Source organism: Lonchura striata, chromosome 5, assembly GCF_046129695.1.
Source record: "Lonchura striata isolate bLonStr1 chromosome 5, bLonStr1.mat, whole genome shotgun sequence".
Lineage (NCBI taxonomy): Eukaryota > Metazoa > Chordata > Aves > Passeriformes > Estrildidae > Lonchura > Lonchura striata.
Genome location: NC_134607.1, coordinates 15,016,604 through 15,043,603, shown reverse-complemented (window position 1 = coordinate 15,043,603; position 27,000 = coordinate 15,016,604). Strand labels below are relative to the sequence as shown.

General features: G+C 40.5%; 1 protein-coding gene across 2 annotated transcripts in view; it reads left to right on the top strand.

Moving 5' to 3' along the window:
• The window catches only part of LOC110482640 (branched-chain-amino-acid aminotransferase, cytosolic), a 59,961-nt gene extending 39,923 nt beyond the window's left edge, over nt 1-20,038 (top strand). For both annotated transcript variants that reach the window (XM_031507952.2, XM_021552051.3), the window contains 4 exons: nt 5,751-5,836; nt 7,517-7,657; nt 8,781-8,855; nt 12,851-20,038. In XM_031507952.2, the coding sequence (XP_031363812.2) occupies nt 5,751-5,836; nt 7,517-7,657; nt 8,781-8,855; nt 12,851-12,892 (344 nt within the window). In that variant the 3' untranslated portion in view covers nt 12,893-20,038. The remainder of the gene's footprint in view (nt 1-5,750; nt 5,837-7,516; nt 7,658-8,780; nt 8,856-12,850) is intronic.
• Nucleotides 20,039-27,000: the final 6,962 nt, after the last annotated feature.

Sequence of the window (27,000 nt, the reverse complement as noted above, 5' to 3'; positions counted from 1 at the left end):
ATGATTGGGACTGTAACCCAACAAAATGATTGTTAGAATGCAGATCATAATCTTTTTAATGAAGATGGTTTAAAAGGAAATGCCTGTTCTGAAAATCACTGGGTGACTGTTAGTTGTGAGACAGGAGATTCTGGAGCAGCTGTGAGTGCTGCCTGCTGATGACAGACTAAACTGCTGGGCTGGTCCACACGCTCAGAAGGGCAGAGTTCAGCTGTGCACAGGGTCACATGCCAGCTTTGGTGTCAGCAGGATGTTTCGTTTCCAGGGAGGTGTTGGCTCAGAAGCAGTGCAGATGTGCTAAAAGGCAGCTTAGGGCTGTGCAACCCTTCAGACTCTGTAGCTTTGAGTAAGAGTGGCTCCCATCATCACTTGCTGGCCAGTCAAATATTCCTGAACCATATCCAGAAGTATTTCAGCAGCCAATCCAAAACTGTTTTCTTTGAAGAACTTGAAGCTCTGTTCAGTGGTAGCAGTGAGAGAAACATTTCAGTGAGTGTCAGGTATCACTAATGCTCCAAAGATGCTTTCAAGATGTATCATCATTCTTGAACCTATTTTTACCTTTTTCTACCCACAATCATCTCTGAGCAAGGTACATGCTGATTAAACTATTAAAACGAACTATTAACCATTAAAACCAGCCAACATCTCAAAACCACCCATTGGGTATGCAAGTATTCAATGCTTGTGATAGCTGCACCTGATAACTGGTTTGGAAGACTACTGGCAAGGGAATAAAAGACTTTTCTTCCCTTTTTTTTTTTTTCCCAAGAAGAAAGAAGACTTTCTTCTTGAATAAAAGTGATGTTCTCTCCGAGAAAATGAAGTGTTACTGAACTCTTGCAAGGCAGCAGGTGTGGGGGTCAGCATGATTTCATTCTAGTGCCATGAGTACCTTTGGAAACTGTCAGCTTTCTGCAGAAAACAGGCAGCATTTGTGGGGATAACAGCATGCCTTGTATAATGTAGTGTGATTGGGATCCAGCTACCTGACTCCCATCTCCAGTTCTTGTTCTTCTGTAAAATCTTTACCACACTTGTAAGAAGAGTGATAATGCTCCCTCAGTGCTGAATAAGTCTGTGAAGCTTTATGAATGAAGTGATAAATATTAGACATTTATTTGTCAGTGTATATAGATGGCCAAATTTATGCCTTGTGGAACTTAGCTGGAAAAACATGAAAATAGATTTTGGATTGTTCTGCCCAGGGAAGGACACCGAAGCGGGGACGTAATTAGAATTCAATGTTCTCATTGTACTTAAACCAGGAATATGCTGGAATGACGCGGTGCAGCTGCAGCCCCGTGCTGTTCCAAAGACCTGCCAATCACGGTGCCACCAGTGCAGTGCTCAATGGTGCTATTGTGAGGTGCTTGTAACAAACAACTTGTAATTCTTGCCACCCAAGAGGGCTGTCTGCTGACAAACCTGTCATTTCACAGGACATGGGCATTATCCTTGTGGAGCACTTTGCTGTCTCCCAGGGTGCTGAGTAACTCTTAATCTGTGGGATCTTTGGCTGAGAATCACCCATGCTGCCAACGTGTGTCATCACATACCTGCCTGTGGCTTTGCATGAGGATTTAGAATTTGTCATTGTGTTCTGTCACTTCACAAAGGACACTCATTCAGACTGGGGTTTGGTTTTGTTATGCAAATGCTGCAGCTGAGAGGGATCAAAAAAAGTGAGGCGGAAATATCGGATCATCATCAAAAGAGAATATCCATCTTTGTGTGTTCTGAGGTCGCTGCTGGGAGCTGAACTGCTCTCCTTAGTTTGTAACCAGAGGCTTATCCCAGTAAAGCCTGGCCTGGGGAACAGCCATGCTCCCAGTGGGAGTAGGCTTTCCCTGCAGCCTTTGTGCCTAAAGGTGACATATTGTTCTGGATGGCAGGAGGAGCCTGAAAAAAACATTTTGTTTGCAACATCAAGGAGGGAGCAGGGAAAAAAAAACCTGCTAAATTTTTGGTAAAACAGCATGACTTACTCCATATTGTTCTTGTATTCTCACTGCTGCTCTGAGGCTTATAATATGGCCAAAACTGGATCCCTGCTATTGCATAAATACTTCATTCATCAAATCCTATTTATGTGCTCACTAAGTGAAAAATTTAGTCACCCTACAGTCCCTCCCACATGCCTCTTCAGAGCATGTAACTATCCCAGAAAGCTCTTGACATTGAAACTCACTTCCTCTCACAATGTCTGTACTTCTGCCTGGAATATAGACTTGGCTTTATGGAAAACCTTGAAATTTAAACATATGTCCAACCTGAAGATTGCTAGTTATGAATCTGGGTGCAGTTTTGAAAAATTCAGTTTCTTCAAAATGATTTCCAACCACTGGGGCTCTACTTCTGTCTTTAATGTTAAGGCATTGTGAATAGTATTAGTACATTATTTAATATTTGTGTGCTGCAATTGAAATGGTGATTAATAGTCCCCATTTCAAAATTTCATAAATTAAAAAGTAAATCTGTTAAAAGATTTTCTGGAACAATCAGGTAAAATTTAAGGCAAGTGTGCTAAATATTCTGTAGTTGGAATATTAGTTGTGCCACAGAAGTGTCTTGCACAATTTCAGTACTAACAAAATCAAGACTGTAGCTTTTGTTCTAGTAGGGAGCCCCAGAAATAGAGTGGAGGCGAGAGCAGCAAATTAATGAGGTGGCAGACAAAGCAAAGGATGAAAAAGTAATTGAGGAAATCAAATTACCAGACAGACCTAAAGGCAGTGATTGCATGAAAGAAGAGTCGAAGAAAAGCCTGAGGGAAGTAAGGACAAAGACCCAGGACAAGCTGGTAGAAGAAGCTACCTATTAATACCTGTAAAAATGGGGTTTTCTGGGTTCTCCTTGATCCTGAAATTCATTTGGAATGTATCACTTTGCTAAAATATATATTTGGATGAATTTCTCAGCATTGTTACAGCGTGACTAGTCCTGAAGGCATCCCAGGAGTACAATCTTACCTGCTCTGTATTCATAAGCACAGGTGTTTAAAAGCTGAAGTTGTGTAACATGGAAGACCTTGCTTTAAAAACCCCTTTAAGCATGCTGATAGAATTCTGTTGTTAGAGCAAGCCTATAGGAGGTTTAACAAGGCACTGGGCGGTCAGTACTGCTAGTAGAACTATAACAGGAGTCAGCTGAAAATAAGCCCTGGCATTTCCCCTCAAATGCTCTGCTCCTGCTTTTTGCAGCTATACATGTTAAGCCCATCAAAATAATTCAGAAGGCAAGTGGAGTCTGTGAGCTCACAGTCTGTTTTTTGGGAGATGGACTCACTGATGTCATATGGAGCCTGGTTTGGCATCAGTTCACAGAGAAGATGAGCTTTTGGCATGCCATGTTGGATGGATGGTGTTATCATCTCTGCTGGATACCAGGGGAGCAGATGTTCCCTGGTTTGGCCCCAGGCTGGTAGGCATCATATGTACACTTGACAAAATCCTACAGAGCAGCCTGCTTGGAACATTTTGAGACTTTCATGTCCTGTCTGCTCAGTGCTGTTTGGCAGCTGGTTTGGCCTGGCACCTTTTCAAGCTATCTCAAATCAATTAGTAAATGTTATTGAGCTTAAACAGGTCCTGGGCAGGATCTGTGGCAACATCACCAGACAGAGAAGTGTGATCACAATCTTTGGTTTCAAAGTCCACAGTATCTGAAGTTTTCTATTAAAGAAAGGAGTGTATTAGATTGTGACTGGGTCACAAATGAGAATATCAGGTTTTCAGTGTTTAGAATCAGGTGAGCCCTCATTGAAAGTTTTAAAGTCTTCTCCATGTGATAGTTGTGCCAGAATTAGGACCAGACATGCATCACAAATAGGAGTGATGCTAGAAAGGGAATGCTGTTATTCCTGACTGTATGAGAAAGAAGAGAGGGCTGATGGAATTAGAAGTCTGGGATAGGTTGAGGTATCACACTGTGGGCTAGTCAAACCAGAGCAGAACATACAGCCTGTTCTAGTGCAACATTTCTATACATTTTGTTATGGCAGTTTACACCTATTACTGATGTATGTGTAGATCCTCATGCGAAGAACATGGATGCGTTGGTAGGAGAGTCCAAATTAATAAATTGAGGGGTGGTTGCTTTAGAAGGTAAGGGATTATTTCCTGAGAGAGTGGACAGTGAGTAGCACATTCAGTGAATTTATCCTCCACCTCCCCTATCCCGTCCCAACTCCCAATGCCCCCTCTTGCAGAGTTGGGGAGCCCAGGATATTCTCAGTCCAGAGCTGGCAGGCAGTGTTTGTGCACAGAAATACCTTGTTGAGTGCTGGAAACAGCACTGAGCAGCTGAGCTCAACCTGCTCCCACACACCAAGGACAAACGCCACATTTCTCTCTTCTACCTAGCTGCAAGTATTCACAGGATCTGTAGAAGTAGTCTAGTGAGAGGTTCTCCTTTGAAAAAGGTTCAGTCAGACCTGGATTCAATGATCTTTTTGCAGCCAGGAAGAAAGGGGGCATAAAGTATATATCTTCAGGTTTTTATTGGTTTTTTTATGTGACCTAGGTAAAAAATAAACAAAACTCTTAATGGCTTGTGGATTTGTTGAGCAGGGATAGTATCATTATAAGGTAAAGAAAAAGGATTGTAAGTAGGGAAATAAAATGGTTAGGAAAAAAGATGAAGAGTACTACTGAAAGACTCTGGATGTCTTGACTTCTCATGCAAATTTGAGACTGTCTTAAAAGCATCTGTCTGAAAAGAGTAAAAGGTCACTCTTCTCTGATAATAGAAACTAATGAGTACACTATGTGATGGCTTAAAATTAAAAAGTTTAACTCTGCTGCAGAGATGAGATGGAAGAACAAAGTCTAAATACAAACTTGTGTTTTACGTATTTATCAAGCATGGATTGTTTAACCAAGTGTTTATTGTTTGCCATTTATCAACCATTTCATTTGTTTTGTTAGATGAACATTTATCTACTGCTCTTTTTCAAAAGCAAACAAGAAACATTAGCTAACAAACCAAACCAGTTGAACAATTTGAATTATTGTTGTTATTGTTGGATTTTTCCTAGAATTCCTCTAATTGTGTAAGTAGAAAAGGAGCACAGCAAAAGGGTGTCTGGACTACAACAAAGGATCATTAAGAAGTCTCCTCCCAAGGAGGGTTGACAAAATTTCCACTGCTTTTCTGGTTCATTAAATGAAGTTCAAAATTTTTGGTAAATGTTTCATATTGCTGCTGTGAAGTGGATGTGCTAAATCTTTCCTGAATAAAGTAAAACATTTCAGGGAGAGTTGTGATGTGCCATGGGATTTTTAGGCATGACTTTCCCCCTGCCTTTCTGTTGTGATTCTGGAGATTGAACCATTTAATGGTTTGTAGTGGAAACAGAGTGCAGTTACACAGTTATATGTACAATAGACTGAGGAATAAAACCACCTACAAGGCATTAGGCATATGTATGTTCATGCATTAAATATGTTTCTTCCCTTCCCAAAAGCTGGGAAAGAAACATATTTAATACATTAATATCTAAAGGTTATAATAAAAGGTTAATATAAAAGCAGTCAACAACAGCAACTTACTTGAACCGAGTATCTGTTTGTGTTCTTGGAGAACTCTAATAAATGTTGTATCTTACAGGGTGGGGATTTGGTTTTGATGCCACAGAATCATGGAATATCCTGAGTTGTAAGGGACCCATGTGTTTGGTGTGACATAAGTAAACTTTTCTTTGTTTGTTTCTTCATTTGTTTTTCAACCAATGCTTTTTTGTTTGGCAGAAAATGAACTGGCAACGCCACCTTTAGATGGCATCATCCTTCCAGGAGTGACAAGGCAAAGCATTTTGGATCTGGCACGCAACTGGGTGAGTGTTCTGGCAGTAATGGTTTCAATTGTCATGTTATAACTTCAGCAGAAGTAAACATTTCTGGTGCTCTGTGTCCTGAAGTTCAACTGATTAGGTTAAATCCTATGATCATAGATCAGTCTGGCTTCCTAGAATCATACAAAGGCCTGGGTTGGAGGGGACCTTGAAGCTCATCTCATTCCAACCCCCTGCCATGGGCAAGGCCACCTTACACTGTCCCAGGCTGCTTGGAGCCCATCCAGCCTGGCCTTGGAAAGGACCTTTAAAGGCCATCTATTGCAGCCTCCCTGCAGTGAGTATGGGTATCTTGCATGAGATCAGATTTGCCCAGAGCTGTGTCCAGCCTGTCAGAAACCCTGCTTTCAAGGTGCCCCTGGATGGCATCTCTTCCCTTCAGCCTGTCAGCCCACCATACAGCTTGGTGGTGCTGACAAAACCTGCTGAGCATGCACTCAGTCCGTTTAAGCTAATGGGAGCTCAGGGTGTGCTAATGCAGGGATTCTCAGGAGCATCACCAGAATGCACACACCTGTCACACAGAACAATACCAAGTTTGTTAAAGTAGCTCCATGCTGTATTTAACATGAAAATTCTCATTAAATCCACTGGTACTAGCAACTTAGAGCAAGGAAACAAAGAACTACCATGCATGACCACAGCTACCCTTCAGTCATCAGCTCATTATTTCTGCATTTAGTTCTCATGCTTCCAACCTTGTTTCTGCTAACAAGCATGCAGCCTGCCTAGCCACAGTCTTGAAGTCATGTCTGGTTCCTGTTCTGTAGTGCAGCAATCCAAGAACTTATTTGCACACTTGGAGCTAGATCATATCTTGAGATACAGCAAACTCTGCCTTGCTGTGTTCAAAGATTTGATTGCAGCCTGGGTAAGGATGCTACACAGTCAAAGGCTCATCAAGCCCAGTATCTTGTCTCCTGGATTTGGCTGGGATTATTCTTAGAGTGGGATAACAGGAATGCCACAAGCATGAAATAAAAATGTCAGAGTCTGACTTTTTTTTTGTTTTTTCTTTAAACACATCCCTTCAATTGATTCCTGTGCATTCTTCAACTCTTGTAGAAGGTAAAACACTTCCAGTATTAAGACTGCAGTGCAAATGCCTTTACTCATACCTGCTGTACACTTAATTTTTGTATGTGACAGCTGTGTGCAGGCTACAGTGGAACGTTTCACTAGGGATTAAAAAAATAGATCACATAAGGTGGCCTGGCAGGTGAAATTAATCAACAGAATGTATCTTGCTTAGGAACTGTGTGAGAGTGGGATGCAGAGGCTCTCTTGATGTAATTGAGTACTCTTTGGAAAAACTCTAGCATGCTGGAGACCATTAGTACAGAGATCCAGTGTCCCATAACAATTGAACAATTCTTCTTTGTTATTCCCTAATGTGATACTGATACTCTGCACCAAATCAGAGGGAAGTGCCACTTAATCATCAGCATTGCATCTGGCAAACCGTTGGTATCTTTGTAGAGCATTCTTCTGATGAAAATCTATCTTGTGTGATACTGGCATGTTTAAAAAGATGACAAGATCAGAGTCAACACTTATTGTCACTAGGCTAAAAGTTGTATTGGAAATGTTTCAGTGTAGAAAACAAGAACCGTAATGTTTTTAAACATTTTTCAATTTTTATGGTTGCTGCTTCTTGTGCAGGGAGAATTTAAAGTGTCTGAGCGATACATCACCATGAGTGACCTGACAGTTGCCTTGGAAGAGAGCAGAGTAAAGGAGATGTTTGGTGCTGGAACAGCTTGCATTGTATGTCCCATCTCTAAAATTTTATATAAGGGCAAGGTAAGGAAATGTTTCTTTCTTTTTACTCCTTTCCTTCTTTCTTCTGAATTTTATCACAGTTAATTGCAACTGAAGCCAAGGGATATAGAAAAGATGCACTGCCTGGAAAGACGAACAGTGTCAGTGTGTTGTTTCCCAAATGAGTTACTGGTTGTCAGAGGGAACTTTTGTCATCTGGGGTTTTTCCTAATAGCTGAAAATATAAAATCTCAAGTTCTGGGAGAGTGAAAGAAAAAACCAGTTCCTAGCCTGTTTGCAAGTGTAGAAAAATACATTCTTCCACATTTCTTTTATTCAGTATTTTTTGCTAAGGTGCCTTGGAAGGGCGAGGAGAGAAAAGACTTTTACAGGGAACCAAATTTCTGAACCACAGCTGTCCTTTCTTTTCAAGTTCCTCTCTTGTTCACCCCTCATTGCAGGGATCCCAGCTCTGGTAGAAGAGCTATTTCAAGGCAATGCACAGCTGCTTTCACCCACTGCTCACCATATGGGAGAGTTCTCCTGCACAGGTGGAATTCCCCAGGCATTCAGACTGTTATGCTGATTTGATACTATTTCATCAGCACAAAGTTAGTTCAGAGGACTAGGGGTAGTGCAGCTGCATAAAGGGTTGTGCTTTGTCCACTAAACGTGATAAGTGTCATAAATGTCTGTTAGGTGATATTTCCTGAATGAATAAAATAAAATAAATGTATTGATACTGCCTGATGATAATATGGGACTTTGAGGTGCTGAGTGAGAAGTACTGTAAATATAAGTGTTGTATTTCTACACAATATACTTTGAAATGAAATACTGTATATAATGTTATTACTACTCTTGCTTGCACAATATTCCCTCCATTTCAGACAAATCTCTTGAAGACCTTTATTGAACAGGAGCATAACAGTTTAACTTTTCACTGGCTTAGCAACACCCTCCTGTTTTAAAAAAACCAACCAACCAAAAACCCAACAAAAAACCCAAAACTAACCACCCTTTCCTTCTCATAAGGAGGGCTAGCCAGCATGATAAATATTTATTAAAATTTATGGCAACCATAAGGGATTCATATATATGTAAAGCTATTATTACATGTTATTCACTTTCTCTCCCCTTCTCCCTCTCCTTCATTCCATGCCAGCACTTGCACATCCCAACTATGGAGAATGGGCCTGAGTTAACAACCCGTTTCCTGAATAAGCTAAGTGATATCCAGGTAAGGTGTTTTCTCTTCTATAACCAGGTAAAATAATAAAAGATAAACATTTCAAAGGAGTGGAAAATAATATTTTTGGTAGTGATGCTATAGATGGCATTATATAGTAATGTAGATCCTTTTGTCTAGTATGATTATTCTGCCAATTTTCTTTCCTTGATAAAATATGGCACAGATGAAGTATAGTATAATTTTTCCCTACTCATCTTGGAAGGTGGGTAGGAGTTGCAAGATACTACTGTAATCAGTGAAATCTAATACTGTTGTTACAGTCTGCTTTTTAAGGGAAAAAGACAGGATTATGAAGCATCTTAACCACAATCACAAATGAGTACAGGTTAATCAGTAAGGCAGTTAAACACTCACTGGGCACAGCCAGCTGATCACCATTTCCATTTCTCATTATCTTTCTAATCACACAGTCACTTCTCATTCTTAAAGGAGTTCCCTCCCTCCTCTGTCATGTGCTAATATCAAAGTCTGTTTGGAATCTGTGCTTTTATCTCCATGTCTGGGCATAAGAACCATTTCAGGTAAAGTCAATGAGCAGCAGGTGCTGGCCCTTCTTATTAAAGTTGCCTGTTTTTTTTTCCTTATTTAGTGTAGTTTATGGTGTGGGGGATTTGGGTAGGAGAAGAGCTTGGCAAGTTATGCAGCCCCTTTATTTAAGATCTGATAGCAGTTGTTTGGCAGTATTGCCAGGATTTCTTCAAATTGATTCTGATGGTTTCCGTTCTACATTTTTGGCTCCAAGTGTTCTTAGATTTGCCACTAAAATTTTTATGTTCCTGTCAGTAATCCTGTGATCTGTGTCTTTCTCCCTTGAGACGGTGATCAGTGTAAGACAAAGGCATCCAGTCTTTTCCCTGAGGGATCCTTCCATGCCCTCCCTGATCACAGAGTGTCAGAATGGGTCAGGCTGGAAGGGCCCCCAGTGGTCATCTGGTCCCAGCTCAGGCAGGATCATCCCAGAGCACATGGCCCAGCAGAGTGTCCAGACAGTTTTGGAGTATCTCCAGTGAGGGAGCTTCCACACCCTCTCTGGACAATGTCCAGTGCTTGGTCACTGCATGATAAAGAAGTTCTTTCTCGTGTTCAGGTGGAACTTCTGGGGCATCAGTTCCTGCCCACTGCCTCTTGCCTTATCACCTTGGTGTTCTACCACCAGCCAGGGCTCAGGAGTAGGAAAAAGTGTGTGGATTGTTACTAAACATTACTTTTCTGGGACCTTTTCACTTTACTTGCCTGTTGATGTGGACCTTTTCATCTTTCAGCTGTGTGGGTAGTCTGTGTTCATCTGTTGCATGCCAGGAGTAATTTTGTTACTCCTGGAAAATGCTGGACTGTTATGTATATCTTAATTCTGGATTGTCTTCCTTCTTTAAAAAATCAGGAGAGTTAGAAGACATAATCATTGAAAACCATTTCTAAAATCATTGATTTTAAAGAGATTGGTAGTTGCTTCCCCATTAAGAGTCAATCAGTGGTTGCTGGTTGTATTTCTGCACCTGTCTATCTGTGGAGAGATGGGCTCATATCCAGAAGGACCCCATGATGTTGCACAGAAAACAGTGCTGCAACACAAAAAGTGGACTACGTAATAACCTTAAAATGTCAAAGGAGAATCTTTGATCAAGGTCTTCTATATTCTCTACCAGGAGAAAAAAAAAACCAGATCTCTTTGCATTATCACTGGATTATTGTAATATCATTTGGACAATCTGAGGCTGTAATTCTGAAGAATCTTCCAGTTTTGAGGAATAAAGTGCAATAGAAACAGCAGTCAAACACAGCTTTGGTCTCTGTGTGCTGTTCTGCTGCCTGAACTGGGGCAGTGTATCCATTTCATGTTGAACCATGGGAATTTGTAAAAAAGTAGAAATTCTCAGCATCACCATGTCCTGCATGTGAACCTGTGACCAGAAGGTGCAGGCTCCATATCCACTGTCATGATACCAGTTCCCTCGTGTACAGTACGTGCTGCTTTTATTATATTCATATTCTCTTCATTGTTGTGTTTCCAAGTCTGTTTTCATCCTGCTCTCTTGCAAGTCTGCCATGTTCAGTGGGATGTCTTTAGATGTGAGCAGCTGTTCAGTGGAACCAGAGCTGCAGTGACAAATTAGAAACTCATGGGCAGAACTGATTCAATTTCTCATGCCAGTTGAGAGAGACAGTGGTGCCACTGCAATACACATTTCCCTGCCTGTCACTGATTAGATATCATGATTACTAAAGGCTGATAAAGACTTCAAATTAAAGAACATATATTATATAAATTAATTGTGTGCTTATGAGTGACTCAGTGATAGTACACTCTTCCATAGCTGCTTGAGTTGGAGATTTAGGGATGAGGTTCTTTTCTCTAGGAATACCACTCATGGTTTTGTGGGTTTGCATCCATGCTTTGAGAACAAACAAGCTTTTGCTGTGCCCTTTAAGACATGGATTAAGCTGCAGTTGGAAGCGATGGATAGAAAATAAGATATATTGCTTATGCTACATGTTATTAAATGCATTTAAACACTGCAGGCAAGACAGCAGAGAAGAGACATTTAATCAAACCCCTTTTCTTACTCTGGGCAGTGAAAACCAACCAGGAAAGGACCATGTATGTGTTAATTTTTACTAAGAATGAGTTGGATGTGATGGACAGGGGAAGAGGGACCGGATTGACTAGCCTGAGATCACAAAGCCCTTGACAGAATTAAAAATGGAAGCTAAATCTGCTTTTATTTGCAGAAGGAAATGATTTTCATTGTGGCATTGCAGCTACCTTCCCCTTTTAATTCTGGAAGAAGGTGCAAACTTGAGTCAAATGGCAGCTCAGACTGGTCCTTGCAACAATTTATGTATCAGAGCATCAGATGATACTGCTGCCTAAAGGTAACAAAATTTACAAATAACTGCAACTGCAGAACAGGAGCAGCAGAAGTAATAATGAAAAGAAGAAGTAGATGTGATAATTACGAAGGTCAGTTAGATGCCTTGCCTGATGGAGTAAGGAGTAAAACACGAACCCACTGAACACCATTCCTTTGTGGATTTAGAAGTGTCTTTCTTCTGGCTCGTCCTGATTTGGAGCTGCTGTCTTTCCCCTGCTTTCATGACCTGTTACCTCTTTTCCTGCTGATGCAGACCTGTATTGGAGGAACTTTTTTCACTCTGGAGAAATTAAGTAATCTTTTTAGCCTACATAAAGCCTCTAAAATCAGTTTTCATTTCTTAGTTGAAGGTGTTTTCAAGCTCCCTGAGCATAACACCATAAGGGAAGGGACTCCCATCTGCTGCTGTCTCTCCACCTCTGAATTATTTACCTACTTGAGCCCTGTGAGTGTTTTGGGGTCTCTCTGGAGCATTGTTTACAGGGCTTCTGACAGAGCTTTAGAACATGGAACCAGTCTAGCTATCCAAAGTGCTGCCTTGGGGCTGAATCCTCCCCTGGAAGTGGATATGGCTGCATGCCATAGGTTGCCTTCATTTCTGCTTGGTGATCCCATTTGTTTGTGTATGGAAAGACCACTTGTTTTATTTTGGATTACAGTTCTCCCTAATTGTACTCTGTGGTATTTGTGATGGTTTTATTTCACATTCAGTCAGAATGTTGTACTAAAAAGCCACCTTGACAATAAAAAGAAATAAAATGAAATGCGTTTATTGGAGCTTGAGCAGCGGCATAGTTATGAGTGAATTAGTGAGCAGGCCTCAGGGAGTAACTGCATTAAACTGATGGAAGTGAAGCAGGACTGTTCTGTGTCATCTGTAACGAGTATCAGCTCTGCTCCTTCCTAAGCCAGTTATTGTAATATGGGTAAAGCAAGCTATCTTTAGTCTGTGCCCAAATCAAAGGCAAGTTAAGCCATAGAAAATAGTATAAACTACTACCCAGAGCAGTGAAAATGAACATTTCTGAGGATAGACCTAAGACGTTATCATAAACATACACTGATTCTTTTAACTTTTGTTTTTAAACCTCATTTTTTGCTTTATTTCAGTATGGAAGAGAAGACAGCGACTGGGCAGTGCTGGTGTCGTGAAGGTGGCAGTTCAGACCCTCCATACAGACCTGACATCTGAGCAATGACAAATTCTCTAGTTGCCAGTGCATAGCATAGTCCCAGTATCAGTTTGCTCCCCAGGATGATTGTTTCCACAATCTGGCAAATGTGAACACAATCATTTTGATTTCTACTGTAATCCTCTTGGTAGAAGCCTGTCTTCTTAGCAGAGGTGCTAAATGTTAGCAATAGAACCTTCCCAATGGTTTTCTTAGTGCCTCCTTATATACAGTCAGAAAACTTGTAAAATGCTCTTCAACTGCTCTTCAGTTTGGTTTGTTTACTGCCACCACCAACAGAACATGTATCACGTGAGGATGTTGCCTGTTAGCTGCCCATGGGGTTCTGTTGACATTATTCTGCCTTTTGCTCTGTGTTTGGGAAACAAATTTAGCCATACACTCTGTCCTTTCATACTCTGCTTGTATAGGAGATTCCTGAGTTTGCATAGCTTGGTAGATGCCCTCATACTCTGTCCAATAACTAGCCTTTAGCCCAAAATTTTCTGAGTCAGTCTAGCCTGCAAGATGGTCCCTGCTGGCCTATTGCCCTTTACTCTCTGGGGATTTGCAGTGGCTGCTTGGGCAGAGCATTCCTCTCTAAGAGTTGAGTACATCCTTCTAGTCGTGATTTAAAGAGGCTGTGTCAGGCCCTGCTGAGATGAAAATTCCCCTTTGGCCTAGCAGAGCTGGGCTCTGCAGAGCCCAAGTGGACAACATACAGTGTTGCCTTCCAGGTGAATGTCTAGAAAGTGAAATTAGACAGTTTTGGCTGTGAAAATTGAACCATTTTTCACAGCAAACAAACCTTTGGATTGAGGAGTTTCTTCCATCATCCACTCACATAATTTAGATCAGAAAAAATGTTTTCCTCACCCCTTTCATATACTTGCTGTGTCCAGCCTCCTTTAACACATGTACTGTAGAAGGGCCTTCCTGTTAAGGAGCAAGCAGTGTTGTCAGCAGAAAATGTCTAGAAGGAAAGAGGTTTGCATTCAAACCCTGATTTCATTCTGGTTAAGCAGATAATTCATAGAATGCTGCTTTCTCACATGCAGTCTTGATTCTTTGGAAGCAATACAGAGCATGTAGCCCATAGCTGGGGTAGTAACTTCTGCAAATGTTCACTAACAACCATCCTGCAATATTTATTAGCTTTCTCCTTCTGCACACAGCTTTGTTGAACAGCTTTAAGATACCTCTTGCCAAAAAGGATAACCATATTCTGTATCAATGTTCCAAAGTGCTACTTCAGTATAAAACTGGTGGAACTTTATTGACACTTTATTGAAGTCCTATAAGAAGTAAAAGTGAAACATTTCTTGTTCTAGTTTGCAGTAGAGATGCACCATTATTAAGGGAAACATTTAGGACTTTTTTTAAGACCAACAGTATCTCTCACATGCTTAATAAGTCCTTTGTAGTTACTGGCATTTGTTAACATAGTTTAAAAAGGCAAAATATAATTTCTAGTGGACCATCCATGCCTTATGCAGCTGATGAAGAGCAGCCTTACGGCTTCCTGTTCATTTTTGGTCACATTTTGAAGACCCCTCCTTAGCCATCACTTTCTTCTGCTCCCTCAGATCTTGATTTTTCCTGTCTTTGACTGCAGTCCAGTCTGATCTTTTAATGAAGAACAGTTGAAGGTTCTCTCTGACAATGTAACTATCGTTAAAAATTGATGGATAATTTTTTCTTTAGTCTATGACTGTAAGCATAAAAAATTGTTTCACTCACAGTAGCCACAGTGTTGTGACCATTTGAATATGTATCCTGTGCTGGTCTTTGTTCAGTATCTTACTATGTGTTATAAGCTGCTGGATAGTCTTTCCTTTTATTTAATTAGTAGTCTTTCCTTTTATTTAATTGGATGGCTGGAAAAATAAACATATATCAAGGTGCAACATGGGGTAGAGAGTTTTATACAATGAGGCCAGTATCAAAATTAAAGAGTGCCTTTAACCAGAGTCTGGCATGGAGCTCTCTAAAGATGATGCAATGAGCAACCATTTGTGGCTTATAGGCACTGAGCAATCTTCCCTTAAATTCCATCTTTGCAAATACGGCAAATGGAAAAGTGAAAATATCTAACTTCAGATGCATGGTAAAGTGGTTGTGCAATACCTGAACATCTCAGCTTTGACAGAGTTGATAAATGATACCATATATCAAAAAATCCCCATGAAGGCCTCAGCATACCAGCAGCAATCTATTCACTAGGCAGAAGGAACAAGGACCAGTTAGAAGAGTTATTTTACTGAACAGTAAACCTGAAAGCTGTGTAAAACCTTCCTTAAATTGGTTGCAAGTCATTTAACATGAAGGAACCAGGTGGTTTCATTTGTTGTGTTTTGCACTGTTTCCTGCACTGTCCAGAGAGACACCTCTCTTTTTTCTGCTGATGCAGACTTCAAAATGAGGAGAGTTGATAGTGCAATGACCCACAGAAATGAGTGGTCTTTTCTCCCAGGGAAAAATGAAAACGTGGAGTGTGTGTATGCTAATTGTTGTCTTTAGCATCTTGGTTAATTGCCTTGTGCTGTCTGTGTCAGCTCAAAGCTGTGCTTGTTTCCAAGTGGAATCCAGGGGAATAGGTTTTAGATTTTTAACTTTGAAACCTAAATAAGAGAGCTTACAGGACAGTATAGTACAGGAAATTCTTCTGATGTTGCATGCTGAACATCTGAATTCTGGCAGTGCATTTTATCCCAATAACCAAAGGAAAGAAATAACATGTGTAAGTAACAATCAGTATTAGATATTGCAGTCCCCTTGTTTTCACTTGTAAAATTTAGGAGGGAACTGTGGTGTTCCCTGAGCTGGTAACAGATTGTAAAAGAACATCTGCACATCTTTTCTCCATGTGCCCTATTTGTTTAATTGCAACAGATTTACATAGAAGGATAGAAGGAGTATGGTACATCATAACTAGGCAATTATCCATTCTTCATCACTTAGTTATGGTTCTGGTAATTGATAATTTAAGACATAAGATAGTCTAACATTAGCAAAATTTGAAACTGTTCAAAAAAGATCAACAAATTAATATTGTTATGTGATATTTGCATAATTGGCTGTGATTATTTAATGTTTAATTGGGTTGAATCAGATGAGATTCAGCCTTTCACATGCTTATGTTTTACAAACACTGGTATTTTAAAATGATAATAATGAAATCTAATTGTCATATGTTCTTTTTTCTCCATTCTTTTGATTATTATTTTCTGTATTGAGCATGTCCTTAATTTGAAGTTTGGTTAGCATGATTCACGGCTAGGAAAAAAGTCCTTCAAATAACAGAATTTTCATGGCATTTCTACAAGCCATTCTGGTGCCAAGAATTATGATAAGCTTCAGCAACTGGCATTACTTAACCAGATTGTTAACTGCAGTGAGGGCAAACTCACTGAGAATTGACAGGGACAGTCCTAGGTGAGGATGCTGATAAAGTTTCCTAGGGTAGACAACTTGTTCAGTCCATAGCAGGGCAAAACAAACATGATTTTTCTGGAGTATAGAAGGGAAGACTGATGAGACAAAAGCAAGGTAGTGAGATCTCTCTTTGTTTACACCTGTTTAACTATCTCAAGCCAAAAAGCAGTTATCAGCCATTTCTCCTCTTTGTACATAACCTCTTGCTTGGGTTTTCCTAATTCAACATAGAGATATCATAGGTCCTTTCCTGTATACTTATTTTTATTATTTATCCTCAGGCATGAAGAATGGTAATTTGGAAAAATGTGATATTTGAAAGTCTTGATTTGGAGTGCAAGTTATTTGAAATGTCTGTCTTCCAAGAGGTAGACAAAAAACCAGCTGGGACTCATCTCAGAGCTGCTTCGTTAGAGGAGGAACCCTCTTGAATTCAATGGCCTCTCCAAAACAATTGCATAATCCCAGCAGGTTGCTGAGTGTGAACTGTGTTCACTGTGCCTTGCTCTGGAGTAGAACACAGAGGTGTACAGAGTTAGTGGCACATCCTGGAAGACTGTGGTACGCTGCCTTTCTCTGCATGGGTTGCACCCTGCTGAGGATAAGTTTTAATGTTCTAGTGGCAGGCTGATGTCCTGAGAGGTGGCAGCTGTAAATGATGCCCCGAGATAGTTGTTGCCCTGTTCCTTTCTGTCTTTCTCTTGCTTGCACCCATTCTTCCCCAGCTTTCTATTGCTGTCTCATATCTAAAAGTGACTATTTAAGCAAATTGGCACTCTTTCTGAGTGCAGAGTATTAGTACTGCCACTTATACCACTTCTAACTCTAATCCAGACTTCTGCTTAAAAACTTATTTCATTACAGATCAAATTAAGCTTTCCAGAAAAAGCTTTTTAAGCAACAAGAAATATGCCCTGTAAAGTCCAGTATTTCAAGGATCACATTAGAATAAACTAACTTGGTTATGCAGGGAAAAATGTTATTTAAATAAGAAGTACATTCAAGGTTTGCTGCATAAACCCACAAATGTAGAACAAATGTAGAATATAAAAATTAGCATACAGAATGACCTTGACAAGATAACTTAATCTCAGACTGGGCCATCCTATTGGAAAAGTGATACTTGAAGGAATCAGGACACCTCTCAGTGTAAAGTCATGAGCATGGGACTACGTTAGAGGTGCACTCGTAGCAGTGAGACAGACCTCTTTATCCATCTTGATCAAAAATTTGCTGAACTGCAGTGCTTACAAATTTGGAGGTGTGAAAGATTGGTGTTTTACTGTATTTTGTCTCTAACCTCAAGATTTGGAAAAATAATTCATAGGTTCCAAACAATTTAAACTCAAAAATTTCTTAATAAGTTATTTGTATTTTTTAGCCCTAAGAGCAGAAGAGAATACTGGCATTGCATTGGTGAAAAATACTGTTGTATCAGTCCTCCTGTCCATGCCTTGCTTTGAGCATGATTCTTTTTAGTAAGAATTCCAGAATATTTTCTCTGACTGCAAAATCTGAGTGGCATCTATAGTACACTTGGCAAATATATCCCCAGCTCCATAAAAACCAAACGGAACTAACCTGGCCATTACCTTGAGCTAGAACAGTCAGGTACATTAGGACATTGGAGCTTAGCAGATAAGGAGCAATCCTAAATAACAACAGTAAATAGATTTGAAATAAGATAGTCAATAGATTTGGAATTAAGTTTTGGAATTAGTAGTTCAGATAAACAGAAATCTCATTAATTACACTAGCAAGGGTAACCACACATAAATATACTAAAAAGGTAATGGTAATTATATTCACCAGTAGTAACAGCATGCTGCTCTCTGAACATGAATTTATATTCTTTGCTTACATTAAAATTTAATTTGTCATGTCTATGATTTTTACCACAATCCTGCATTTTCATGCCATGCTTTAAAAAAAAAGTCTCTTAAATTTCATGTTAATGAGAAGATCTTAAGGAAGATTTAAGACCTTGATTTAAAATTTTAAAGCCTTTAAAATACTTGCTGGGTAAAGTTATGGTAGAAACAGGGAAGACAACTTTGTGCAAGCATTTGAATAGTGCTCTAAATGGTTTACCAGCACTGGCCATTTTTGGTTTTTACCAAAGAGGTATGCAGTTGATAAAATAGGCTTATTGCTTGTTTTCCTGAATAAGAGTTGGGGAAGTTTCTAAGAGCTGGTTCTCTTAACACTAACTCTGTATAGTTCCTGATTCTGTCAGGCTTAGAGCAGTCATTTCAGGGGGAGGTAGAGGAGCTCAGAAGCTTTTCTCAGGCAGCACTGTCCTGCAGAAAAAGATTTTTGATCCTTTTATGACTGAAGTGATTGAGGTATGAACATGGAATCTTTTAAACTTTGCACCTTTTTATAAAAATTTTGCTTTTCATTTTAGTGTTCTGATACAGTGTTGCCGAACTGTTGTCTTACACTATCATACTGCAGTAGCTTATAGGAAGAAAGCAAACATTCTTTATGTAATTACCTCCTTCCTGTATGCCAAATCCCCTGGTCGCTGTGATTTGGTCACCACTAGAATCGTGCTCACTTCGGGTGCAATAACTGCACCCTGCTTGTGCTAAACAAAGCACTTAGTGCTGGCAGCAAAGGCCAGAGCAGGGAGTGAAAAGTCTGCTGGGTTAGGAAGAGGCATGCCAGGAGCAAGAGTGAAAATACCCATCAGGTCAGTGAGGCAGGAGGTCAGCAGCACATCGTAGCCACTCTCGTTCAGTCCAGCTGAGGCACCACCCTGGCACGTCAGAAATCCAGCAGGATCAGCGACTGATGTTGGTATTTAAAAATGCTCTTATTCAGTTGCTTAAACACCTCCATCTGTGCCTGCATTTTCAGCCTGAGCCCCTGTATCTTCACTGAAAGCTGCAACATACTTTTTTGTGTTCTCAAACTGGAATATTTGGTCAAACAGCTAATGCTCCATACCACCTAACAGGTCACTGATGTGTTATCTTCCCATGATTTGTGATAAGCCCAGTGGTTGTCTAGAGCTGCAGGTAGGAGACAAACACATTGCTAACACTATTTCATAGTCCAGAATGTTCACAAAGAGTGCATCTATTCCCTTTGTCTCCCGCGGAGACAGCTTGGACTCACCTTGGCCACTGAGTGACAAAATGTAGAAGGTTGTTTGCCATGATGGAGGCAAGTTAGAATTTCATCTGAAGCTATTTACAAACAATTTATGTTGGAAAGCCAGAAGTCCCCACCTGCTTGATCTTTGAGGCATTTAGAAGGGTGCAGTAGTGGTTACTGAAATTGTGGCACGTAAGCAGTGGGAAATTAGCAACTTAGGGAGGGAAAAGTAAACACCTCAGAAGGGTCTCTGTTTTCTCACATGTTGAAAGTGAACTGGGTGTTTTACGAGAATCTGAAGCATATAAAAGCAGTAAAGGACAGATGTGTGAAAGAAGTACTGGATAAACTAAAGGAAACTCTACCTCATTATTCTCTAAAGGTTTTGTAGAAGCACAATTTAGAGCTCCTAATGGCATTGTTACGTAGCAACCATCTGGCATGAAAGAAGCACTATATTTGTATGTCTGTAAAACCTGTAAGAACTGTATTTTGCTGGCAGTAGAAACAGTCTATACTATTTGCGGTTTTCCTCATCAAATCTGTAATTATTCAATGTTTCTGTCTCCAATAAAGAATTTAATTGGCACCTGTTTGTGGCACGTTATGAAACCATTGGTGTTGAGCTAACTAAGTGTAATTATGCAGTAGATGGGAGCTGCTATGAAATAAATTCTTGAAGGCTGGATTGAAAGAAAAAAAATTGGGTGAAGTGTGGCATGTAAGAGCAGCAAAGCAAGGCTCAAGTGGCAGACATGCATCTACGCTGCCAAGCCTGGAGGCTGAGCCAGTTATCTCACTTACAATAAAATGCTGGACAAATTAAGCAGTACAAGTACCTACCTGCTAACCATGTAGTCATGAAACAGTTTTTAATATGCCAGGACTGTGTGGCAGTGATTGAATACAGCTCCCATTCTAAGGGTTTGGGGTGATGAAGTCAAGGGAGAGAATGCCAGAAAACAGCTTTATACTTGGAGCACTTACTTCACAGGACATTTTTGAACAGTCATCACTACCAAATAGTTTAACCAGTGGGAAGCCTTTTGAAGATGGAAGGTACTGGAAGTGAGCATCATTAAAATCTTGACATTTGCCATGTGTAGTGGCTATATTTAAAAAAAAAAAAAAACAACTTTACGTATTCCCCCTCTCCAGGGAAGAGAATACTGTGATTAAAAGTAGTACTCATCCATGCTGTGGTAAAGTAAGCATCAAGGTACATTTTCCACCAGGTTTAGTTCTTGGTGACTTCATAGAAAGCTGGCGTGGACACAGGACACTTTAAAGAAGTTATAGATAGGTAAGTACTCAGGGTTATTAATTACTGCTAGGAGAATGAACCTAACATGTCAGAATCTGACTTCTTTCCTGTGTCTTGGCCTCTCCTGCTTTCATCCTAAGGGAACCTTTCTTAACTCCAGCTTGAGTCCCAGCTTTCAAACCTTACCTATCCCAAGTAGTAATAAGTTGAGGACTGATCATAAAAGGTGCTGAGTGGGCTTCAGAGACTAACCTGTGCCTTTTAGCAAGTTTAAAATACTTTCTGTTTTTCCTCCCATTTGAAATATCTCAGTAGCAGGCAGTATCTCTGTCCAGTAAAGCACTTGCAGAATCACCACCAGCACTGTGTTGGGGCTGGAAGGTACCAATTCTGAGGGCTTTGATCCAGGATATAAAACCCTTGTAAAGCTCATGTGACAAAAAAACCTCCAAACCCTCAGTTTTAATTAAAATAGTAACAGTGAGAGGGCAAAGCAGAAAGCAAACAGCCAGTTTTGGGGATTCCAGTATAGGCAGTCAGAATTAGAAATGCTGATTTTAAGAGCATATCAACAAAAGTGTCAAATTGAAGCTTTCCTTCTCCCTTTAATTTTGCTCACTGTTTTCATATTGTGGCATCACAGTGGTGACTTTTAACAGCTGTTAATGAATTACCCCATTGGCCAAGAAGAGCAGAATTTTCTGTAGTAGCACCTTTGTTGTTCTGGATGCTTCTCCAATGACAAACTTGTAAAAAGAGACATGGGAATGTGGAAAGTGTCTGCTGATCTCTCTTGCAAGGAAATGGTTTTTAGTGCTTGGTAAGAAAATATTTGCCATGCTTCACCTGCAGGTGGTACTATATTGTATCTGTACAAAATAGGGATTTTAAATTCTGAGCTTTCAAGGAAACTGTTCTGAAATTATTTCAGAATAACTTCTGTTTATTAACAGTTCTCATTTTGCACATGACATAATTCTTTCAGAAGATTCAACTGGTTTATTCAAGCTCTTAGTGTTATTTAGATAGTTATCCTGAACTTTGATTGTGGTGTAAGTTAACCCCCCCTTTTTTTAGAATGGTGTGAAGAAAACTTACGCACAAAGAAAGGATCCTAACCAAACTTGAATATTTGTGAGATAAATAATTACCTAACCCTAAAGGAGAAACACACAACAAAATATTTCAAATGAGCTCTAACCACAGACTGTAAAGTGCACCCACACTTTAAATTTAAATACTACATAAGTAATGTAATATTTTAAGTTGTCTTCTTATCGAGTTAACAGTTGTGTAAGGCAGGGGTGCATACTGACAGCCTAGAAGACATGGCCTTTCAAAGACAAAGCTGATGAGGCAAATACCGATTTTTGTGTGGGATCTGTGAAGTGACACTCTGAATGCTCAGAACAGACCAGCCATCCTCAGTACACAGCAAGTGTTCATTCAGGGAGCTTCAGGCTCTGCCTACAGGCAGATGTAGGCAGAGCCCTGATCTAGGTGTGCAGGTGAATCTGTGGCATGATCTGGAATTGTGTGCTCTGCAGGATTGTTATGGGGAGTTGATTTTATATCTGCCCTTTATAGATGTGCACATTAAATACGTGCTGGGAGGCTGCCGCTCCCAGAAACACCATCCCCTGTAGAACAGTCAGGGCAGTTCTGACAGGGGTGAAATTCACCTCCTGTGCCACACAAGTCTTAAATCAGACCGTGACTTAGCTGCCCTTTAGGTGACATTTACACAGCTCATCACCGAGCGGAGCCAGCGGGAGCACCAGTTTCAGCAGAGACTACGATGATGTTAGCTCAGATTCTAACTTGATTCCTGAGCTCTGAGGTGACGAAGGGGACGGCTCCACTCCTTTCCCGCTGCCCTGTCCCTGAGCTCTCCTCTGCGGCCCTGCTGGCACTGTACCAGCTGCAGGGTGCCCAGCTCCCTGCTTGGCCACGGGAAGGCAGAAACACTTGCCCAGATGCCATAGGCAGGAAGGGCAGGGCTGCTCTCTTAGCCACAGCAGCATTTGTCTGTAGGATCTGAAGCCAGTTCAGAAATCAGCCCCTCTGAGACATCAGGATTTAAGTATATCCCAGGTGCTAGACACTTTTATGATGGCTCTTAAAATTTAATGCACCAGACCTTGCTTAAGTCACTGCTGAATTCTGTTTTTTTTTTTTTTTTTTAAACCTGCCTTTAGCTCATACAAACCTTGTGCCTCAGTGAAGTCTGTAATATTTGCTTTACTGTGAAATCCCAGGTTGGATAAGAAAGGACCTTTTGAAGATTTTGTGTCATGAGGGCATGTCTGAAAACTGACTAGAGCAGACAGTGAAAAATATGCCCATCTATTTAGGAAACCTTAGTGCTTTAAAAATTGCAGAAAAATGTCACAGATCAGCCTCCTGTCCTAGGATTTTTTACCTCTAGGGATGGGGTTCTGACCATCCTATTGATCTGGATCCTCCCAGCTAAGAATCACATTGCTTTTAAATACTTAAAAACTTCATATCATTCTCACCCTCCACTGCAGAATCTATCCTTTTATCATGCAAAGAACAGAAAATCTGAAAATTTTGTCAGGTGCTTATATTCCTGTCTTCAGAATGCACTCCCACAAATACCAGCCTGTAAGGATAACTCATAGCACAGGTACCCTTTGCTACTCTCTTCTTTTGCAGGTAGAATATTTCCTCTTGAGGAAGAAAACCAGTAGAGTCTGATTTAAATTCAAGCTTAGAAATCCTCTCCAATCCCTTCTCCATGGAGTGCTTTCCCTTGGACGGGGTGGGTCAGTCACTCAGCAGTGAGGACAGATCCCACCTGTGCTCAGTTTGTTGTAATCAAAACGTTTCGTTTGCTGTCAGGTGGCAGCAATCACCACCCAGTTCCCTTTGCAAAGTCATTATCTGGCCGGGGAGGGTCGGTTGGAGGGACATGATGAGAGAAATGGCATTTCCCTTGGCTCTCTTTTGGTGTCTCCATCACCTGTGCCTGTCTGAGGCTGGGAGGTGCTGATAGCTGCTGTCAGGTGAGTCACTAAGCCAAAGCTCTTCAGATTTCTCCAGTTCTTCCCAGACTGCTGAGCTTGTAGCCTCTGTGTGTGCTGAGGAGGGAAGCAAAGAGAGGTTGTGTGTGTTTTTCTGAAGGACCAAAGGAGCATAGCTTCAGGGATGTAGGCTCTGCTTGTGTTGCACGCTGGAAGAATTCTGTCTGAGGAACCTGTTGGTCCCATCACATTCCTTAAATAAGGCTTCTTTTAAAAAAATAACTTGACTGCCTGTATTTTTGATGTCATGAGACCCCAAATGCTGCATTTTTTTCCCTTGTGCAGTCTGATTTCCTAAAGAGGCAAAGCACAATTTATAGATTTGTTCTTTGACTTCAGGGAATCCAGATTGCAATCTGCCAGCCTGGGCAGAGGCTTATTTAACAATATGTGCATGAAAGCTTGTAACTGGGACTGGTATTGGGCATACAGGCCATAACCAATCAGCACATTTTTAGGTCAGAGGGCTGCCTGGTTTTGAGAGATAAATGTTGTTGAGGTCCTACCTTGCCATTTTTTACATCTACTAGGGTGAATCTTAGAGCTTGATGGTTCCTCTTTATCTCTTTGACTCTCAGAGTCCCTTGGGAAGATTTCCTTATGCTGCTATATCTGAGTGGCAGTCAGACTCCTTATTCCACATTTCCTTCACATCAACAGCAACAAAAATATCAATATCTGTGTTATTTAACCATTTTTGTATACGTGTAACATTGACAACTTTTTAGTACTAAGATAACAAACCCAGAAGTTAAAGAGAAATGTCAATAAGGGAAAATTTCAGCCTGAAAAAAGGGAAAATTCCCCCAGTTTTACAGGATAAGATCATATTAAACCCCCAACCTTAATTTCTGAACACATGCATATTCCTGCCAAGCCTCACAGCCTCTTTATGGCAACTTATTCCTGGAAAGAGAAAGTAGCATGAACAAGGCTTTATTATCTGTTACTGCAATTTAAGCAGCATGAAAGAGAGCCAGTGTTTGACTCAGTGAAACTCTCGTCAAATTAGATATGAAGTTCAGGGCAAAATTAATCTGCTGTAGAGTTGTTTAACCTCTTTCTTTCTCTGAGAAAATAGATATCATCAGGAAAAATAATTTTGTGTTTGTGTAGAGCTGGTAGCCAGAAAGTGTTATGGTTTTAATTTTAAAAAATAAAAGTAATTTTTCAGGCAAAAAATAAAATTATGACCCACAGATAATCAGTAGTCAACCAAGAATATTTTAACAATCATCAGTCATCAGATGATAAATTTGAGATCTTTCACAGGAAAACTGAAAATCAAACTGCAATTACAGTAAATTGCAAAAACCAGGATGGCTTGTAATGATTTATTTTTAAAAGACACTTCTCTTCAGCCCATAATATAAGTTTGTCAGATAAGTGATTTTCTTTAGGGAAAAATTACAAGCAATCTGGAAAGGAAGAGGAGATTAGCAGTTATCCCTGACCAGTTCCTTTCTGTGCCTTGGAGAAGGACAGGTAACCCTCCTAGCTGCTATTTCCAGCTGTAAAATGGGGGTAACAGCTCCCTGGAGACAGAGGGTGAATGTATGACAGGCTGTATGATCCATGAGCACTGGAGGACCATATGGACCTGAAGGCAGATTCCACCATGCCTGCCTTCTCCACATTAATTTGTAATAGCAGGCTTATTTTTTCAATTAAGCCCTACGATCACATTTCTGCCAAGTTCAGTGTTGCCTCCAGTTTCAGTAAAACTTTGCAAGTTGGAACACTGCCTACAGCTGACAGTGACATTTAAATGCGAGGAAAATCAAGCTTATGCATGGCCAAACCTTCTATAATTCCAGGCCTTGTCAGCCTGCAGTATGGATTCTGGTTTAAACAAATAAACACCCAGCTCATTCTCACCTGACTCTAGGAGAGTTTGCATTGCCTGAATGTTCTGCTCTGAGTCCCAGGTGGTACCTTCTGGGATTCTGAGTGCTCAGAAGCAAATTAATTATACCAGCAGCAGGCATCTGGGCACAGTGTTTTTGCAGAAGATTGTCCATTTCAAACCCTTCTCCTTTGTGCATGGGGACCAAACACAACTTGAACCTCAGGGGAGGAAGGCAAGTTGCAAAGAGGACTTTGGAGTCTGTCCCAGAAATTCAGGTTTCTGTGTATGTCTACTGGCTATAATTTTTGCATATGCACTTTTCCTAATTGAGGAACAGCTGTTTTGCAAATACAAAGTTCTTTTATGTCACTAACCAGCATAAAAGAATCCACATAGGTGAGACTTGAAGCATTTATTATGTTCAGCTTTGTGATCTTGACCCAAGCCCACACAACAGGGAAGTCCTGCAGCCATTTGTGGAAAAAACAACACTTTAGTTATTCAGACAGAAAGGATGGGCTTGAGCTGCAGTTCAGTGACTTAACCAAAATCTTTCAGCTCCAAAATTGCCTGGCAGCATGTGCAGCTCAAAACTGCAAGAGCCTGCACAAGGTGGCCATTCTACAGCTGCCTTCTTGCTCCTTTATGTGTCACCACAAGTGTTCAGCTGGCCAGATAATCTTTGGGTGTACAAGATGTGGGAAAGTGGCTGAGACACACAGAGCGAGACCCGTGTTTGGCCTCTTCCTTCCTTCTCACAAGTGAACTATTTTTGTTGCTTAAATGCACAATGTAATGCTGGCTTGAAAGAAAAAGGGGGAAAAAGGGATCAAAAAGATTCTTCTGTGACCTCCACTGCTGTAGAAGTAAGAGCTGGCATCTGCCCTGGAGCCACTGCAGTCAGTATCTATTACGTTCATGTCTGTATGTTGTTCTTGCTTTTGCTTTTCCAGGTTAATGTGATTTTCAGATGCCTGAACTGCAGGAGCATTTGTTCCTTGATAAAACACTGAACTCCCAACTTTTCTTCGTTTAGCTTGCACCTGAAACCTGCCTTGTCTCCAGCAATCATGTTGTGGCCTCTCTGATTTCCACAGGCACAATGACTCTAGGTTCTTTATAACAATTCTAACTTTCTAAGCAAATTATTCTTTTAACTTGAGATGCTTCCTTGGCTCTTCTACCTATCCATGCAGGGGTGTGTGCTGTTCTCCCTTCCCCTAGAAATTGTAGGGAATGAAAGAAGTTGTTTTCTGTGCACAAAAGAAAAATATGCCTTGCATATTTTAGGTTCACAGAAGCTTCCTCTGAGTAAACACAGCACAGCAAAGAGAACAGCAAAGCCTCTGTGAGGAAGCAATGGATTTTTAGACCTGCTGTACATAATCAAC